This window comes from Canis aureus, chromosome 18 (genome assembly GCF_053574225.1).
Source record: "Canis aureus isolate CA01 chromosome 18, VMU_Caureus_v.1.0, whole genome shotgun sequence".
Lineage (NCBI taxonomy): Eukaryota > Metazoa > Chordata > Mammalia > Carnivora > Canidae > Canis > Canis aureus.
In genome coordinates this window covers 54510991-54530898 of record NC_135628.1, presented here as the reverse complement: position 1 = coordinate 54530898, position 19908 = coordinate 54510991, and the positions used below count along the sequence as shown (strand labels likewise).

Sequence of the window (19908 nt, the reverse complement as noted above, 5' to 3'; positions counted from 1 at the left end):
TTACACAGAATTGGTAGCCCCGTGTGCACTCGTGCACACACATGTGTGTTGACTGAGGAAAATGATAACAGAAGCACAAAAATCACAAACGTGTCAGAAATTCATAATGGAGGACTGGAAAGAAGCTATCTTTTGTCAAATGTATATGCTAAACACTTCCCTCGAGTTTTCTTAATCTTATGAAAAACTCTAGAAGAAAAGTACACCTTAGAGATGAGAAGCCCAAGCCTCAGAGGTTAAATTACTTGCCCAAGGTGATACAGCCAGTAAGGAATGGCGCAGGATATAGATCTACGGGTGCCCAGTAACCACCAGAGTATTTACTGTAGGAGTTCTGAGGCTGGAAAGGTACTTTCCAGGCAGAAAACTGAGGTAGGCTTTCTTAAAGCTTTTATACTGGGGCATAAAAGAGGGTAGAATCTCTACAGGTGCAGGTTAAGGGTGAGGTTCTTGCAACCTGAGCAAAGGCATCTGGGAGAGAATGTAAAGGTCCAAGTGAGTTTGGGGAATACGTCACCCAGCCTGGTGGGCCATCTAGGGGAGGCCTGGGTGCTGGGATGGAGATGGAGCTAGGAAGGTAGGCTTCTAGCTCCAGCTTTCCTTCCTGAAACATTGAGCCAAAAAAATCTCTTAGTACTGTCGTGAAAAGAATTCACAGAGTTAAGGTCTTTATTTTATCCTGAGGTACTCAGCCATCAATGCGTGGCTCTTTACTGAAGGGACATGTGTTTTGTGAAGGTTGATATAGGCCAGGAATTTGACTTCTGATTTCGAGACAAGTTTCTCAGGAAGTCCAAACCCTGGTTTTGTGCGACTTAGCTGTCATTTCCCTGGGCTTGTTTTTGTTAGGGAGGATAAAGAGCATCTGACAAAGACAGGAATTTATCTTTGACAGATGCCTCTCACACAGCAGAGAAGTAAGGGCTCTTTGTAACAGAGATAATTGAGTCTCCTCATAGAACTACTCCCAATTTTAACCTGGTTATATAAGTACCTGGATTTGGTCCTTTAATTCATTGCAATTGCAGCACCAGAACATATGGGCACATGCAATTTTCTCTTCTGAGATGAATTTGCACAGCAAAATAGGCTCTTGTAAAGTAGGACACCATAATGTGTGAGTAATATTAGTGTTTTTCTAGTGCTCTACACAGAATAATAACTCACTCAGGAATGCCTGTGGAACAGATTGTATGCATAGTGGCTATTTTTGAAGGAATAAAAAAATCTCCTTTTGTAATGTGTATTGTTTTTTCCTGACTTAAAAGTGTATCTCTAGAAAATTAGAAAACTGCAAAAAATATATAAAGAAGAAAATTATAATAATAATCCCTGTTAACATTTTGCTCTGTGTTCCCCCAAATTCATACTCTTTGTGTATGCTTTTGAATTGTGCTGTTTCAAATTAACATTTTATCATGCAAACTATCCCATATCATTAAATGGACTTCACAAGCTGAATTGTGAAGGTTGTGTTGTCATATAATGCCTGTCCTTTGGATATACCATAATTTAATTATTCTCCTATTGGACATTACAGCTTTTTAAATTTTTCACGTCTATAAAACAATGCTGTAATGTAAATACATACACGTTTCTGTGCTTCTGATTATTCCCTGAAGATAAATTGCTGCAGATGGTCGAAGGGTGGAACCATTTTAAGATGCTCGATGCTGATTCCACATTATCTCCAGATTGGTTCTTCCTGTTTGCATTTCCAGAGAATAAATGAGAGGACCTGTTTCTCCCCATCCTAGCCAATGCTGAATAATTGTCATTTTTGCAAGTGTTTGCCAATTTGATAGATGAAAAGTGGTATCTAATAATTTTCTTTTGAATCTCTCTGATTGTGAAATTGGGCTATGTGTATGTGTGTGTTTATTGGTCATACTTATTTTTTCTTCTGAGAACCTTACATGTCCTTCCCCATTTTTTTCTTATGGAACGTTCATCTTTACTGATTTATAAAAGTTCTGTGTATTAGGATATCCTTAAACAGTGGAAGCCAGTACAGCCTTGAAAGTAAATGAGAAAAAGCTTTACTTAATGATTTGGAACAGTTTTCAAGCTTTATCATTAAGTAAAAATAAAACAACAACAAAACAAAAAAACGGAGCAGTATGAATGGCATTCTCCTGATATGTAAAAAGGGAAGGAAATAAACTGTATGCAAAAGTCCATAGTTGTTTTATTTCTGGAAGGAGACAGAAATAAGTGAAGGTAGTTCCCTTGGGAGGGGAGGCCTAAGGGCCTACGGGTCTGCAGTGGTTTCCATATTAATGTTTTTATCTTTGCATTTTTACTGTGCATATGATCTTTTTTCAATTAAAGCACTAGTTAATTAAAAAAACCTCTTTCTAAATTAAGTATATTAACCTTTTCTCATGCATCTAGGTCATAGAGATTTTTCCTAATCTGTTACTCACCTTTTAATTTTCTTTGGGTTGGTTTCTGACATACACGAGGTTTGCATTTTTACATGATTAAATCTATTAGCCTTTCCTGTTGTGTTCTCCTTTATTGCCTTAGACCCATCAAATCCAAAATAAGATAAATTATTCACCTATATTTTCTTTTATTAGTTTGCTTGGTGGTTTTGTTGTTGTTGTTGTTGTTCCCCCTCCCCCCCCCATCAATCTACTTATTAATGTTTTGGTATATGATGTGAAGGGGTTTTATAAATTTGATTTTTCAAATCTAGATAGTTGGCACATTATCCCACCACCATTTATTTATTCAGTCACTCTCCCTTTACCCACTGGTTTATGATGTTACCTTTAATATATGTATTAGCTTTTTATATATATATTCTGGGATTTGTTTCTGTGTTGTCTTTTATATTCCATTGTTCTGGTTTATGGCCCAGCATTGTTTTTGATCATTTATCTTTGCAATATATGTTACTATTCACTAAGGCATATTCTCCAAATTACCCACGTGTGTGTGTGTGTGTGTGTGTGTGTGTGTGTGTGTATAAAAAGTTTTTTTTTTCTTCTCATCTTTAAAATCCTTTTAAACTTTTCAAAAATCCCATTGGGGTTGTATTAAGGCTAAAAATGAAGTTTGGAAAGGATTAATATCCTTTCACTTTTAATCACCGAGTCAGGAATGTGAAGATATATCACTGTCTTCATTTGAGTTTTCTTTAATATCTCTTAGGTAAAAATTTTTATAAGACTTATAAAGGACTTAAATTTTTACAGGTCCTTTACATTTCTTAATAGGCTTATTTTTGAGGAGAGCATATCTTATATATTTGCAGTTGTTACTTAGATGAGATGCTCATCATGTTCCTTTCTAATTGGCGTACAGGAAAAGTAGTTTGCCTGTTAGTATTTCTTTTTTTATCTAACCACATACTTATTTCCTTTATTCTTATAGGATTCTCCTGAAGTTTCTAGGTATATCATATGCAAAATAAATGTTAGTATCCTCTTTAATAACTAGGTCTTTTATTTCTATTTCTTCTCTTACGGTACCAGTTAGAACAGCAAATTCTCAAAATTTTTTGGTACAGTCTCCCTCCACACTCCTAAAAATTATTGAGCACCTCAAAGAATTTTGGGTTATGTGCATTATATATCTATTAATACTTAGGGTATTAAAATTTTTAGCTGAGAACTTAAAAACATTTATTTACTATTTTATTTATACTAAATCCTTTGCAAACATAAATAACACTTTTATGCGAAATAGCTGTATTTCGAAAACAAAAAAATTTTTTACCAAGCATGGCATTGTTTTATATTGTTTTGTAAATCTTGGTGTCTGATTTAATAGCAGACAGCTGATTCTCATGGCTTCTGCAATCAATCTGTTGCAATATGCTCTTTGGGTTGAAGTACATGAAGAAAATCTGGCCTCACACAGACCTGTAGTTGAAAAAGGGATAATCTTTTAATAGCCCTTTCAGGTAATTTTTGGACACACCTCTTTGATACTACACCAAAACTTGACAATTTGTAGCTTCTTAAAGGTAACTTGTAACAGAATCTGAAACCATATCAATGCACGTTTCATACCTCTGTTAAATTAAGCCCACTGGTCTGTCTTGTACTTTGAATTAATCTTTTTACCCATGCGTGATTTTATAACATCATTCATCAATTACTTGGAAGAGATTGATTCACCAAGTTATGAAGATCTTCCAAACATTGACAAATTTCATTCATTACCCAGTATCAAAAAAATCATATTTGTTAATCTAACCACCTATCTTATCACAAAAGTCATTAAGTACAAGGAAAGCAGTCAAGTTCCTGATGGCAGACACAGTTTCCAAAATTCTGATTTTTGTTCAAAATTGAATCATTACAATGATACCATCAGTTGTTTTCCTCGAAATGACAGTTCACTTAGATCATTTTTGAGAAAATGTCTGCCACATGCACAAGTCTAAGTAACTATAATTTTTCTGTCAGTTTTCTTTCCAAGTAAAAATGGTGTTCAGGGCAAAAGCAGGAATAATCACACTAATACTTTCCCTTGAGACATCAAGAGGTCTCTTGGTATGTAGCAGATTTGCTGGATGTGGACTCCCCATTTCATCACACAGAATATTAAAAAGATGTGTACTTAAAGATGAGATTTAATAGAATTATGATTATGGCTCCATCAGGGACTTTTAAAAATGTGACTGCTGTATTTATTAACCGAGCGCATTCATGTTGGTGAAAAATATGACGATCACTAATAAAACTTGGTGCCTCTGCCCTGATTATTGCTGCAGCGCTCACGGTTTTAGCCACCTTTACTTTTGTACAAAAGCACTTTTGTACTTTTGTAGTACAGATATCAGCACAGTAAAGAGACCTTGCGGGTTCCCCTGAAAGGGTCCCAGGGACTCCTGGGGTCTGCAGACTACATTTTGAGCGCATTATCTGTTAGAACTTCTGGGACAATTTAATAATCCTGACTGTTGCACAAAGTGAATAAACTCTGAGGTCAAATTTACTTCTGTATCCACTTGCAAATCTTAGACAATGACTCTGCTACTTCAGAGCCGGATGGGGAAGTCGGTGCCAGGACCAATGGGAAAGGGAGCCCCGGGGAGCAGTTGCCAAGCCCCGTGCAGTTCATAACCAGTGCGGGAGCTGGAGATTCCAGTCGCTCGACCCTGCAGAGGTACGCTGATCAGATTTGTGTTCTCCCAGCATTTTACTTCATATGCATCTGGATACCAGTTTCAGTGATTTAATCACTCTAAAAACAGACTGGCAGTAGTCAAGTCCCACACTTTCACCCTGCCCCCCAGCCCTTCTATCTTCTCTTGATATAAATGCCACCATCTGAATCTTTTCACAGCATCTTAGTTAAGGTAAGAATACATTGATAGGAGAGCATTAATTTTCACTCCTTAACTCCATCCTTCTCAGCCTTCTGTATGCAGGTTTGCTATTAGGACTTAGCTTTACAACCACTATCTTTTGATTCCCGCTCCCGCCCCCTTTTCTGTCTGCTGCAGCTTATAATTACCCTGTCTGGAATCAGAAGAAAAATAGAATGCCATACGCCATGCTCTGATATTGCACAGGTGCAAAAGAGCATGAAAGCAGCCTTCGGTGTCCGTTTTCAAACTGGTCGTGACTGGTCCTTTCTGCATAGACTATGATGCAAACTTTCTCACAGATATTAGATGTTGATTATAAGATGGTGCTGATTTTCGGCACACAACTGTCCCTTCTACTGGCAAAACAGTTGTACCAGAGAAACTGGGTCTGCAGAGAAAGAATTGCTATCATCAGTACCACTATTTCTTTTATAACTACTTGATGCAAAGACTCTAAAATTGGAATTAGCGACACAGATCAACAAGACTTCCATTAAGGTTGCAGTTTCACAGGACACCTGGGTGGCTCAGTGGTTGAGCACCTGCCTTCAGCCCAGGGCGTGATCCCGGAGTCCCAGGATCGAGTCCCACATTGGGCTCCCTGCATGGAGCCTGCTTCTCTCTCTGCCTGTGTCTCTGCCTCTCTCTGTGTGTCTCTCATGAGTAAATAAATAAAATCTTAAAAAAAAAAAAAAAAGATGCAGTTTCATAGGAAGTAGATTTTCTTCTCCTTTGGTTCAATAAAATATGCACTTTATGGCATCTTTCAGGTTTAAATGCAGAATTGGATTTGCAGTGCTGGGTGTGGAGCCATTGGTGCCCACCAGTGTGTGGTCTGGCACACATGTCTTCCTATTTGCCTGGGAAAGGCATCTTCTTCCTGTTCCAATCCAGATATTTCACTATTTGCCATTTTGTTCATAACACCCACTCCTTCATTTCATTATATGAATGCCACCAAATCTAAAAGCCTCTTCAACCTCCACACTGTAACCTATAAACTGGGAGTAAGTACAGATAACCATTGAAAACATTAAGGTTCAAAGTACAGATAGGTAGCTGTGTAAGTATATGAGACACATCAAAACATTGTCATCGTTTTATGTTACATAATGTATATAGGAAGTCTTCATTTTTCTTGTCCTGTCACCCTTACTCTTTCCCCTTCTGCTCTGCTTTCTTACACGCCTTACAATTCCATTAGATTAACTGTTGGCCTCTTTCTTTTGCTGAATGCTGTCCTTTTTGCTGGAGGTGGCATGTGTCCTACAGTTTCTGCCCCTCAGCCATGTTAATGACCTAACATTCTCTGAAGGTGAGTATGGATGGACACGTGGGTCCCTTCTTTGGGGTCCAATGTGATAGAATAGAAATCCATACGGTCCTGCAACAGTCGAGCATTCAGAGGCAGAACTGAGACACCATATACATTTTCCTTTGAAGTGTCCTCTGAAAAGACACTGAGCACTCTCTGGCTATTCTGAAGAAGCACATTTGACCTTGAAGACACTCAGCCCTAACTAGTTTCTGCCGATCTACTTTTCATCTCCTTTTCACTTGCAGCGTCATCAGTGGTGTTGGGGAACTGGATCTAGACAAAGGGCTAGTGAAGAAAGCAGAGCCCAACACCAAAGACAAACCTTATCCCGACTGCCCCTTCCTGCTACTAGATGTACGAGACAGAGATTCTTACCAGCAGTGCCACATTATTGGAGGTAAGAGAGAGAAGGCGTTCTAGTGTCTCACTGCCAAGAACAGAGCCCGTTCTGGAGTCCAGGCAGGCTTGAGCCACATCCCAGAGTCAGCAGTTAAGGACATTTTATGTTAGCCGGATGCATCGTGGGAACCTGGAAGTTGGCTCTACAGAAATGCTCTCAAAGAGGGTGGCGACATTCTCAGGTGGCTCTGGGGCCCAGTGCTAATAAATGTCAGAAATGATGACATGAAGCTTCATATTTTGTTCATAGCATCCCGTTTCTTTTCTCTCCAAAAAGTATTTAGGTTTATGGTGCATTGATTTTGCAATTATGTTTCTTTGAACTCTTAGACTTTAAACCATTCAGGAATTTGGAGCCAAGTTGTACTGAGAGCTACCAACTTCCTAAGCTTTTTTCTTCTCTTTGCAGCTTACACTTATCCAATTGCAACTCTGTCTAGAACAATGAACCCTTATTCAAACGACATTCTTGAATATGTATCCTTTGTTGCATTTTAAGGAGTTGGGTCGTTTGAGGACCTGAAGAGTCAAACTTATCATGAATCATGCTCCTAAGGAAAAAACCTCTCTAAAGGACCTTTGCTATTAATTAGCTCACTTAGCATATTTTAAAATTTGGATTCTCAGCTATTGCTGAGTATCCTGGCCATCCTGGCAGATGCTTCCAAGCCATCCTGCAGTGGGCCAAAAAACATTAGGTTAAAGGCTGTGATCTGTTGAGAGTTAGTTCTAAGACTTTTTTTTCTCTCCAGAAAGCTTTCCCAAGTAAGACCTAAGAAGTAAATTTTTGTACTTCTGTTGTAAGTATTTTCCTTCTTAAAATTTTACTTTTTTTCCTCCTAAAAATTACACAAATGGAAAATAATTTAAGCACTGGAAAACAGAAAAAAGATTGATAATCACACAATTGAACAACTCCAATTATGTTTTTCGCATATTTTATTTCCGATTGTCTTCTATGTGTTCTTTTTAACAAAGTGGAAATCATACTGTATATATAATTTAGCATTTTGACTTTTCCTCAGTACAACATATTTCCCCATGCTAACACAAGCTCTTTGTAAACCCCTTTTTTGATGTAGTGCATTCTCTTATCTTACTATATACCACATTGATTTACTAAACTCTTCCTCTCTAATGGGCTTTTAGGTGGTTCTCCCCTTTTTACCATCATAAATAAGGCTGCAGTGGAGACGTGGGACAAACAAGTTTTCTATCTCCTCACCTGTGAAATGGAGATTGTAATACCTTTCAGGGTCCTAAGAATCAAAGAGCTCAAGTGTATAAACTGTGGAACTAGTGCCATCGTGGACCATGATGATATTAGTTTATAAAAAAACAAAAACAAACAAAACCCCACCAACTCCTGTGGTTTCCATGACAGGAAAAAAATCCAGTAACTGCTGATGTGCTGGGTAAGGAGTGGGTTGTCCCATCCTCTCTGAACTCAGGAAGGTGAACCTTGACATTTCTTTGTTCCATGGGGCGAAGGGGCGGGGGGGGGGGTCTCACAGTTCAATGTGGTCCAACCTTAACTCATGTAACTCTTAGAAAAATGCCCACGGCAAGGTCATCATTCTGTACGATGACGACGAGAGGCTGGCCAGCCAGGCGGCCACCACCATGTGTGAGCGGGGATTTGAAAACCTCTTCATGCTTTCTGGAGGTGAGTGGGCTGTATTCTGCTCAGGACAGATATTTGGGCTCACAATCCTTCAACCCCCTCCCCTATCACCCTTTTCCTGTCCACGCTCAGATTTTAGAATTCTGGAAAGAGTGAAAACCATGCTGGCTGCAAGGGGTCAGGAGTTATGTGAAACTTCCGTTAGCTCCAACAGCACATGTTTTTAATTCCTAAAATAATGCTGTTGCTTTAGGGCTCTGTGAGAAAGCTGTAATGCCGAAGAGTGGAGCAAAAGGATTTCTGGTGGAATTCTCAGAATCCCGCTTAACCACTGACATGTTCTGGTGTAATTTGCTTAATGGTGAAGCAGTTAAGATTTCATGTCCTTGCGTTGGCTTGGACCCGAAGACCAAAGATGAGGAGACATGCAGCTTCCTTTCCAGGTCTTGCCTTAGCCTCACCATGTTAATGCTGCTTTTTCTGATCCTCTTCCACACCTAGGTCTAAAAGTCTTAGCTCAGAAATTCCCAGAAGGACTGATTACGGGTTCCCTGCCAGCATCTTGCCAGCAGGCCCTTCCTCCTGGCTCTGCCCGGAAACGATCCAGCCCCAAAGTGCCGCCCCCACCAGCTGAGAACAAGTGGAGATTTACTCCAGAAGACTTAAAAAAGATAGAATATTACCTGGAAGAGGATCAGGGTCCTACGGACAATCCTAGTAAGATATTTTGACCTTTAGAGATAATGTTTTCTGTAGTGGAGATTTGCAGCTTTGACTATCACCTCATCATGTGAAAAGTTTGATCTCTTATATTCAGGTTCTTAAAATATTTGCAGGGGGAGGGGCAGTGTGCAGGTGCTGTGTGGGGAGAGGTGGAAGCCGACGTGGTGACCCCAGGTTGTGGGAAGAATTAGATGTTGCACATAGAGAAGGAGAAAGGATTTATCAGTCAGATAACGTGTATTTCAGGCAGAGTTGGGCTAAACTGAGGCGCCCAGATTCCCTCTCCGATGAGTTTTGTTTCCCCTCTGCGGCTTCTGGGCACCTTGAAACCCCACCCAGAGTTCCCTTGGGCACACCACTTTCCTTTCTCTTTCCCCTAATCCCTCCTGTAACCGGCTCCAAGAAGGAATGAAGGCCAGGCCAGGTTGGTTGGGGATAACCGAGAGGGAGGGAAAAAAAAAAAGCTCTCTAGGCTTCCTTTCATCCATGCACATTCCCCACCTTCAAGTTAATCTCAAGGATGAAGAGTAGGTTTTAGCCTAAAGTAGACGCTGAATAGGACTTCATTATCTTAAAAGTGGTTGTACCCTAAGACTTCATTAGCTTAAAAGTATACTTGGCAGGTTGTGCCTAGAGTCACTCTTGCAGCTCTACGCCTCGCTTTCTTGCTCCCTTCAGGCCGGCTGAGCCAAGCTAACGCCTCCGGAAGAGACTCCAAGGCTCCAGGCACCCGCAGCGGTCAGACCCTCCCGGCTGGGGGCCCTGGCGGCCCCCCGAATGCCCGTTCGCTCAGCAGTGGCCACCTGCAAGGCAAACCCTGGAAGTAAAGACTTTGTCTGTCTTAGATGAATAAATACTTTTCTTCTCCTTTCGGAATCCCTGAGCAGTTCCCAAGTTGGTCATTTTCAGAAACTGCTGCAGAGGACAGACCACGCACGCCATGTGTGACAGGCCCTCCTCCCTCTGCCCAGGTCCAGCTCCTTTCCTGAATCCAGCTCGCAAGGAGTTTTACAAAAACCAGAGGCATGACAGGCTCTAGTGTCCTCCTTGTTGTTTACAGAATATTTAAGTTCTGAAACTGAGTAGGAAAAAAAGAGTCTAATTTTTTAGGCCTTTCTTTTAAAATAAGGTCCAGCCTGTATTGGTTGATGTCCAGCATTGTTTTATACATTCTTCATTCACATCTTGTGCATTCTTCCCAACCAGTTCTTTTTCACTCACTGTTCTGGGTTTCATGAAGGTTCTGTGAGGCTGGTGCCTGGAGTGTTGCTCAGTGTTCAGGTTTGGTTGAGCGACTCTCACCCTCCTCGAGTGTTCCTCCTCCCCGGATGTTTTCCTGAACCAGCACCCTGACGATGTGTGCTCAGCTGCCTTCACACAGGGCATGAGGGCCCCTCCCAGGAAAGCCCGTCCACTGTATGGGGCTGTGAAGGGCCGGGAAGCCCTCCCCCTTCCCCCTCCCCCCACCCCGGTGCCCTCCTCCCCCCCACACCTGCCCCTCGTCTGCTGTCAGTTCATTGGTGGTAAACTTCCATTCCGGCTTTGGTCAGTCCATCCTAGATGGATCGGAATTACGGCCACTTGAAAACATAGCTTCAGTTGGGCAGCGGCAGGCCCACAAGGTGAGGACGTGTCCCGGTCCTCCATCAGGGCTGACAGTCCCTTTGAGCCCCAGCTTAAAAATACAGTATTAGTCTAATTGAGTAATTAGTGCAATTTCCTGCTTACTTTTCATTCTCATGACTGAGCTGTGATTAGGAGGTTGTGATTATAGATTCTGGTTTAGGCCAGAATTTTGAATCAGCATTAATTGAATTGCTAGGTGACTGACATTCATTCCATTTAATTGGGGGGAACAAAAGACCGCAGGTAAGGATGAGGGACTCCGAAATGATCAGGCAAAGGGAAAGAGCCTTGTTAATTTTTATGGTCTGTGATCTGTAGCTGTGATAAGGGACCAAGGAATAAATTGCGCCCTTTGTCATGGCAACCAGCTTCTGAAAAGCCAACTGAAAATTGCCTATCCTTAGGTGGTTCCTGCTGCCGGGTAAGATTTGCCTTAACAGGACTATTTTTCTCTCCACCAAAAAAAAAGAAAAGAAAAAGTACTGCAGTATTTCTAGCGTGGGGGGCTGTGTTTGTAAGAGAAATAAAGGTAATAAATATCTCGTAGAGACATATGGAAAAATAACTTTCAGATTCAGCCCAGTCCTGTTTTAGTGTGTTTATTCTTCTCTACTTGATTTCCAAAGCACAACATATTCCGATGCTTTAGAAATCAAACAAACCAGGGACATTGTTCAGATGTCAAGCCGTGCCCAATTTTCCACAAGATTCAAGAATCTTGTATAAAATGCAGCCAACGTACACATAGCTTTAATGAGGAGCCTGTCATGTTTCCCCATAAATTTATTGCCTGAGAACTTAGTTCAGCCTTTTGCTAATGCCAGAATGCTCTGGCTTTTTATTTTCTTTACGGCATAGATTTTAAAAAATGCAAATTTTTCCACACTCCACTTTCTCCTGGCATGGACAAGATTTTCAGCCATTTATGACGCATATACATTTCTCTCTGTAACAAAGTTCTGTTTATGCCATTTTAAAGTTGACTAGTCAGGAGTTTAGATTTCCCCCCCTCAATTCTACTTTGAAAACAATGGTAGTTCCCCCTTTGTTCCTCCTCTGCATTCCGATCACCAAACCCCCTTAGAGTGTTAGAACCTACTGTATATATGTGGAAGTCACTGTAGCCAAACCTCTTAGAATCGCTGTGCATTTAGCTGAGACATCTGGCGGGTTGAATATATTTATGTGTGTTTCTCCATAGTGCTTTGCCTGTTGGTAAGGATTTTAAATAGCTACCCCTCAAAGACCTGTTCTGATTCTCCTCTTTCTGTGTTAAGTGTCCACTTGCAGATAGTTTTTGCATGGTTAGGTTATTGCTTCGAACATTCTGCTTTACTAGCTTCTTCATTAGATTAACTGACATGTATTATTTAAGTGATCAGTGTTACTCTGTGCAATTATGGATGTCGAAGATTAAAGGACATAGTTATTAACTTGTTGTTTGCTTTTAATATGCCAAGATTTGCAGACTTCTCTCTTCCTCTCTGTTGAGATGGTTTGGGGGAGCCGCGAGCCTGAGGTGATTTGAGAGCATACCTCTTTTAACTGCATCTCCCAAGAAGGCACATATTCTTTGTATAAAGAAAATCAGGACATCATTCCAGCTAGGGTAGGAGACGTTAGCCCTCTACACAGAAGGCCTGGGTTTCTCCTCCTGCTCAGGCAGGGACTGATTGTCCCTTAAGCACATCACAGCAGGAGTCAGTGTTCCAGGGATTGATGGGCTGCCCTTGCCTGGGAACTTGTGAAACTCCCCCTGCCCCCCTCACTCACGATGGTAGGTGCTTTAATGATGTACAGCTGCAGCTCCACCTAAGCATTGATGGCCAATGTCTAAATAATACGTTCCGTGCTTTAAAGGTGTGTGTATTTCAGGAAAGGAAAAAAGGCAAGGAAGTAAGAAAAGGAGTGAGGGATGGGGAGGGGAAGCTACATTACTCATTCGAAAATAAAAAGCACATCTTGGGCTGTAATAATGCCAGGTTTAATCTACTGAAAGGCGGAATGATGCAAATGGCCTCAAAGTAATTTTATATTTTACCTTTAGTAGAAAAACCAGAATCAAGGCAGTCATATTGGACTTGGCGTAAATCAGAATTATAAGAGAACAAGTAGTGTTCATTAGCTGCTGAGGGATCTTTCCCTGTGGTGCTATCGAGATTATACACAAATTATTATTTTTTTAAGATTTTTTATTTATTCATTCATGAGAGACACAGAGAGAGAGAGAGAGAGAGGCAGAGACACAGGCAGAGGGAGAAGCAGGCTCCATGCAGGGAGCCCGACGTGGGACTTGATCCCAGGACTCCAGGATCATGCCCTGGGCTGAAGGCAAGCTCTAAACCACTAAGCCACCCAGGCGTCCCTATACAAAAATTCTTAAGACTCTAGGCCACTCACCAAGAAAACAGAACAAAACAAAAACCTTCTTTTCCCTAATTCCCTAGTGGAATATCAGTGAAATCAGAGTCCTAGGCTAGGAAGAAAGATGTAGGTAATTTTTCTTGTGTTGGTTTTGGTTTCTGTCATGTTACATATCGGTTATAGATTCTGTCTTTATGTTATCCGACATTTGGCAAGGGGCAGGATAATTAATTTCTGTCCACCTAGATTTACATCCACAACTCCCTCCTTGCCCTACCCCCATGATTATCATAGAGAGCCTTTCTTTCCCTGGTTGCAGAATGCTGTCAGTGTCTTTCCTATGCGTTCAGATTCTTCACAATTCTTTCAAAGATATGGTTCCCATAATTATTTTCTTCTCCTCCTCCTCCTCCTCCTCCTCCTCCTCCTCCTCCTCCTTCTTCTTCTTCTTCTTCTTCTTCTTCTTTTTCTTCTTCTTCTTCTTCTTTTTTTACAAGAAACATCAGACACATAGATAATAAATAATTCATCAGTTTAATTATGCGGGCATGATGATAGCTTATATGCAGTTCAATTAATTTTTTGCTTAACAAATATGTTATTTCCTATACTGTGCTTCCAGAGTGTTCAGAATACATTTGGATAGTAATACTTACCTAAAATTGTGGTAATTATTGACATTGTTATTGTGGTGTCCTTAAATTGATACATAAATCAGTTATAGCATGGAAAATATAATGGTGGAAATTTGTTGGCATTGAATTCTGACAAAACAGGAAACAGTGCATGATTTTATGTGTGTTTACAAAACTGTGTTTGCCACACTGCGATCCCCTTAAAAAGTCTCACTCTCTGAAGCTGATCTGCCTTTGTTCTGAATGCAGAAGCAAACTCTCTTCGCCTGTGTAACATCTTGGAGCATCTGGTAAAACGCATGGTAAATAGAGGACACTTATTAAATAGGCCACTATTGACTTATGGACTGCCTTTTTCAAAGGATGCAAATATGTCTTCTATTCGTCATTATTTTGACTATAAGCTCCCAGAGGGTGAAAATCACCAGCGATATGACAGTGACCTTTAGTAAGTGGGTGTGAATAAATGAATTGAACCTGTCAAGACTGAAATCGGGGATGTAGGGCCATTATGGTGGCCACTCAATGCTGGCCTGCCATCCCGGAGACCCAGAGAGCTCGTTATCTTTTGTCCCCATGTACATCCTTTGCTTTTGTAGGAGAGGCATTCACAAGCTGGAGATTTTTAGATTACCCACTGCAGGGGGCACCCTAGGAGCTGTTAGGGGTATTATTATTACCCTGGCTGTCTACAGTCAGCCAGGCCTATTTTCATGCCCCCTCACCCCACCCCCTGGCTGAAAGTAGCCTTCAGAATTCATCAGACACAGGTTGCACACCATCCCCATCTGAAAGCAGGTTCTTTTTCTCTTTTGTTTCAAATCTTGAAGCTTTCCGGATAATAATCCTAGCAAACGCGTGGAGAGCTTACTCTGTGTTAGGCAGTGTTCCTAGACTCTTCCATATGTGTTTTGACTCATTCAGTTCTCACAACAGTCCCATGAGGTGGGTGCCCCATTTTCAGGTGACGTGGCTGAGGAGCAGGTGGAAATTAAGCAAGTCGCCTGGAGCCCGAGCCTCTGAGCTAACAGGTGAGAAGCCAGGAGCCAGCCTGCAAGCTGTGGCTTCCCTGCTTCCCTCAGCCTTGCCCTCCCTCGGTGACGCCCCCGCAACTCACCAACGTGAATGTAACCTTCCCCTGGGTGTCATCTTCCCTTCCCTCCTTGTCACCTGAGCTCCCACCACAAGCCATCCTCCTCGGCCAGCGCAAAAGGCAACAGGAAGTCAGAGACAGCACGTCTGCTCCCAGGAGCATGTCCTTTCCACAAATCCACCGTCGGTATCCAGGGACCCGTCTCGAGGACAGATGCACCAGGGTCTCTGAGATCTGTTGCATGTCGAAATGAACACTCATGAGGCCTCACTTAAGGAGTTCCAAACTTTTAACCTGACTGTTGGAGAAGAAATGGGCTGCTTCCATAGATCAAACTATTCAGTTAATAAACCATATTGCTACGATTTGTGTCTGATCTTTTCTTTCCTCTTTGGTGACATCTCTGATTTAGGCTGAGACAGAAGTTGGGTGAATTGGCTCCTGGCCACAGGCCTGGGTCTCGTGGGAGGAAGCAGGGGCCAACCTCCGTCTCTGGCTGTGTTCACTGAGCGCTTGTTCCCCTGAACGCTTCTGAAAATGTAGCAGAATGACACTACTGCGGTTGCGCAGGAGACTTCTAATTTTCTTCGTTTGCGTTTGGCAATAAACATTTGGCAGTCTCGGTCTCTGGGTTTGTTAGGTGATGCTCACAATTTGAGTTGCCAAATTAATGCAGATCCTGAAAGCTTTGGGGGGAAATTCATGACCTTTTGACAGTTTTCCAGATTTGACGCGTACTCTGTGCCTCCTGCTCAGAGTTCTTCCTTCACGTGGCCAACTTGAACATTACGGTTGATTGTATCAGTTTACCATAAGTAGTATCTTGAGCTGAGTATGTTCGCAGAATGATGTTTCTGTCCTTAGAGCAAGAGTCCTTCTGCATCCTCAAACCCACCTAGCTCCACTTGCCCTTGCAAAACACTTGCTGAGATGATGAATAGCACTGCACTGGATGAGGGACCAGTGAGGTCATATCTGGATTGTGTTCAATGACATTTCAATTTTAACTTAAAGCCAAAACCAGAAATCTCCACGTGTATTTCTGAGTGTTAATTCAAGAGGCCACCTGAAGTAATCTCATGGACCACCGGCGGCCCACAGGCCACATTGAGAACCAGATATAACGGTGTATGACAAAAGCCAAATGAGTTCATTTAAAGATAAAGATTTTTGAAAAGCCCCGGAGACTAGGCATTAGCATAATCAATTCCCCAGATTGCTGCTGGAACCGAATGTGAGCAGAAAGGGCTCTTGGGGATTTTCATCTGAGCTATGGCAGACTGCTCAGGGAACAGCCACTAACTGGAAGCAGGAGAACCCCCTTCCCTTGGTAGAAACACAGCTGCTTCCAGCTCTATCTGGAGTATAAATTTTTCTGAAGATAAGACACATTGTTCTGGGCAAGATGGTGAAATAGGATGCCAGAGCAGAAGAGATGAGTCGAAGCAAATTATAAAAAAGAATCTGGGCACAGATTAAGATGGGCATAAAATGTTTGATGTTAAGTTGATTCCATATAACTTTATTCACAGGTTAATTGGTGTGTTTTAAATAGTTGTTTGTTAGGGTTTTTTCCCCTCCTGATTATAAAAGCTTTTTTGCAAGAAATTCAGAAAAAAGGAAAACTACAACCACCACTACCCAGGGTGACCCCGGATATTACTGGGGGATATATCCTTCCCGGCATTGTGTATATGTGTATGTGTGTGTTTCAAACAAGGATGAGATTCATACCCAACATACTATTTTGCAACCCAGTTATTTTTTTAAACAACTGTATAGAAGTGTAAATCACATACTATAAAATCTACACATTTTTAAGTACGCAATTCAGTGATGTTCAGCAGATTTACAGAGTTGTGCAACAATTACCACAATCCTGTTTTAGAATGTTTCCACCTGGGATCCCTGGGTGGCGCAGCGGTTTGGCGCCTGCCTTTGGCCCAGGGCATGATCCTGGAGACCCGGGATCGAATCCCACATCGGGCTCCCGGTGCTTGGAGCCTGCTTCTCCCTCTGCCTGTGTCTCTGCCTCTCTCTCTCTGTGACTATCATAAATAATAAATAAAGGAAAAAAAAATCTAGAATGTTTCCACCGTATTGTTGGCTTCTTTCACTTAGTATTAGTGACCCATTTCCCCAATGTCAACACAGTCTGTGGTGGCCTCACGATATTCCATTGTTTAAACATGTCATATGGGTATCAATACTGGTATCTATATAGATTCTTTTCCTTTTCAGTCAATTTTGTATTATTACAGCCTTGTACATACCTGTATTTGAACTTGTCCGAATATGTTTATAAAATAAATTTCTCCAAGTGGACTTTCTGGGTCAAAGCAACAATACATTTGAAATTTTGTTTTATATTGCCACCCCCACTACCGCCCACGGGAAGGTGGCGTAAATCTATCCTCACACCAGTAGTATATGGCAGGTCTTATTTCTTTATACTCTTGATAACACTGAGGTGTCAGTCCTTTTATTCTTTGTCAATCTGATGGCAGAAAAATGATCCCTTTGCTTTTGTCTAATGTACAAAAAATCACTCAGGATCAGTATCTCTCATACGTTTATTGGCTTTTTCTGTTTCTTCTTTTGGGAATTGCTTATTTTTCTTTTGAAATGGTAGTCCTTTTTACTTAACCCTTTTGCTCATAAGAACTCTTTTGCCCTCAAGATTTTTAATGCTTTTCCATATATGTTGCAATATTTTATAAAATTATTTTTTCTCTTTTAGCTTTATGTTTCTATAAAATAAAATTTTTAGGGATGCCTGGGTGACTCCGTGGTTGAGCATCTGCCTTTGGCTCGGGGTGGGATCCTGAAGTCCAGGATCAAGTCCCACATCAGGCTCCCCAGAGGGAGTCTGCTTATCCCTCTGCCTATGTCTGCCTCTCTTTGTGTCTCTCATGAATAAATAAATAAAAGCTTTAAAAATAAATAAGTTAATTAAATGAAATTTTTACCCACAGATTTGTAAAAATATACATCTGCAAATAAAATGTAAACCTCTTCCTACACTTCAAAATACAAAAAAAAAAAAAGAAAAAATAGTATTAACAAGTTCCCTGTCTCCATTTAACAAGTATTTATTAGGTGCCTTGTATGTGCCATGTATTTGGCCAACCAGCAGGGATTAGGTGTTGAATAAAATAATGCAATCTCTTCCCTCATGGAATTTTCATTCTGGTGTTCATTCCTTATCTTGTCAGGAGCCTCACTTTCTAAACTACAAGTCAGGGAGTTCAAGATAACTCAGAAGCCTACACTATACAGATTATAAAATTCATGAGTTTTTTCATTAGTAAAAGTAGAAAACATTCACTCAATTCTTACTGGGCATGCAACTACTTTTGGTGGTTTTGGAGATTGAATGCCAAGCAAAGTGGTGCCCGCTATCAGGAAGCACAATTATTTTGAATTAAGCAATTCTATCCTTGAAGTCTAAGTAATCAATTTTGTAAGATACTGTCCTTGCTAACTTAATAATTTTTGTTTATCCATCTTAAGCAAAAAATAAGATCAGCTTTTTATTTGTCCAAACTGAGCCATTAAAGTGGGTTTCAGCTTATCTACATAGATTGAATGGAAATGTTTCCCAAAAGATAACTTGAAGTGTTATAAAATCATTTTTCTGTAAAGACTAAAACACTTGGGTGCCTATGTGGCTCAGTCGGTTAAGAGTCTGCCTTCAGCTCAGGTATGATCTCAGGGTCCTGGGATCGAGCCCCACATTGGGCTCCCTGCTCTCAAGGAAGAGTCTGCTTCTCTCTCTCCCTCTGCCCTTCCCCCCAGCTTATGCTCTCTCTCTCGCTCTTTCTCACACACACATAAAATCTTTAAAAAAAGACTGAAAAAAAAAGACTGAAACACCATTTTACTTGCCTCATAAACCTACATATGTATAATTTTATCTATACTATACATATAGTCTCCCTCATACTTTTTGTTTTTTCAAATGTTGGGTAGCAAAACAAAAAAACAAAGAATAGAGCATTTGACCTGAGGAAAAGATAAGACTTTCAAGTCCTTGGAGCTGTGTGCACTATAACACCTCCCTGGCTCACACAGGGGAAGGCCTCCATCTTCAACCCCAGCTTCCCTCTTTGGGGAGCTACCTGTACACACACCCTCACCCTCTTCCCAGTGATGTCTGCAGGAGTAACCCCCTACTCCATATTTGCATCTGAAGAGAATTGGAAGAAACACAAGGTAGATTCTTGCCTTGAAAAAAGCTGAGATACCCAGTGTACCGTGGTGCTAGCACTAAAGGTGATATCACAGCCATCAAGATCCCCACGCCAAAGGAGAAAAGCCAGTAAGTTTTAGGAGCTATGGAGACTATCAAAGGGAGAGCCTTATACTTAAGAAATTTTGCAAATGGTAAGGGAGTGGTGGTGAGTGAAACAGGAGAGGAAGTGGAGACCGTGTGCGGAAGGATGCTAGAAAGGACGTGGCGTATGAAAATAAAGCTACTTTTGTCCCTAAAAGCAAAAGTCTTGGTGATGTACTGCAATTAACAAAATGTTCTGGGATTGGGGTTTGTTCTCTATCTTCAGTGAATTATTTCATTGAACCTAATTGTTTTCTTCTGATTTAATTCAAGAGCAGGAGACCATATTTTGCTTTATAGAAATTTGCTTGGCCTGCTGCAGTATCTCTTTGGGACAGCGGTGGCCACCAGGATTATTCCATCCCATACTCAGAGTTATTGCTTCTGTAGATAAATGGACCCAACTAGCTCTGCTATTGTACAAGCCGAATGCCTCACCACTGCAGGGTGCCCGGCATTTG

General features: G+C 41.1%; 1 protein-coding gene across 3 annotated transcripts in view; it reads left to right on the top strand.

Annotated features, from left to right (window-relative positions):
• Positions 1 to 12452, top strand: part of CEP41 (centrosomal protein 41) — a 52559-nt gene extending 40107 nt beyond the window's left edge. For all 3 annotated transcript variants that reach the window (XM_077857350.1, XM_077857349.1, XM_077857348.1), the window contains 6 exons: positions 4980 to 5124; positions 6893 to 7044; positions 7456 to 7523; positions 8598 to 8712; positions 9172 to 9387; positions 10072 to 12452. In XM_077857350.1, the coding sequence (XP_077713476.1) occupies positions 4980 to 5124; positions 6893 to 7044; positions 7456 to 7523; positions 8598 to 8712; positions 9172 to 9387; positions 10072 to 10220 (845 nt within the window). In that variant the 3' untranslated portion in view covers positions 10221 to 12452. The remainder of the gene's footprint in view (positions 1 to 4979; positions 5125 to 6892; positions 7045 to 7455; positions 7524 to 8597; positions 8713 to 9171; positions 9388 to 10071) is intronic.
• The last annotated feature ends 7456 nt before the right edge of the window (positions 12453 to 19908 follow it).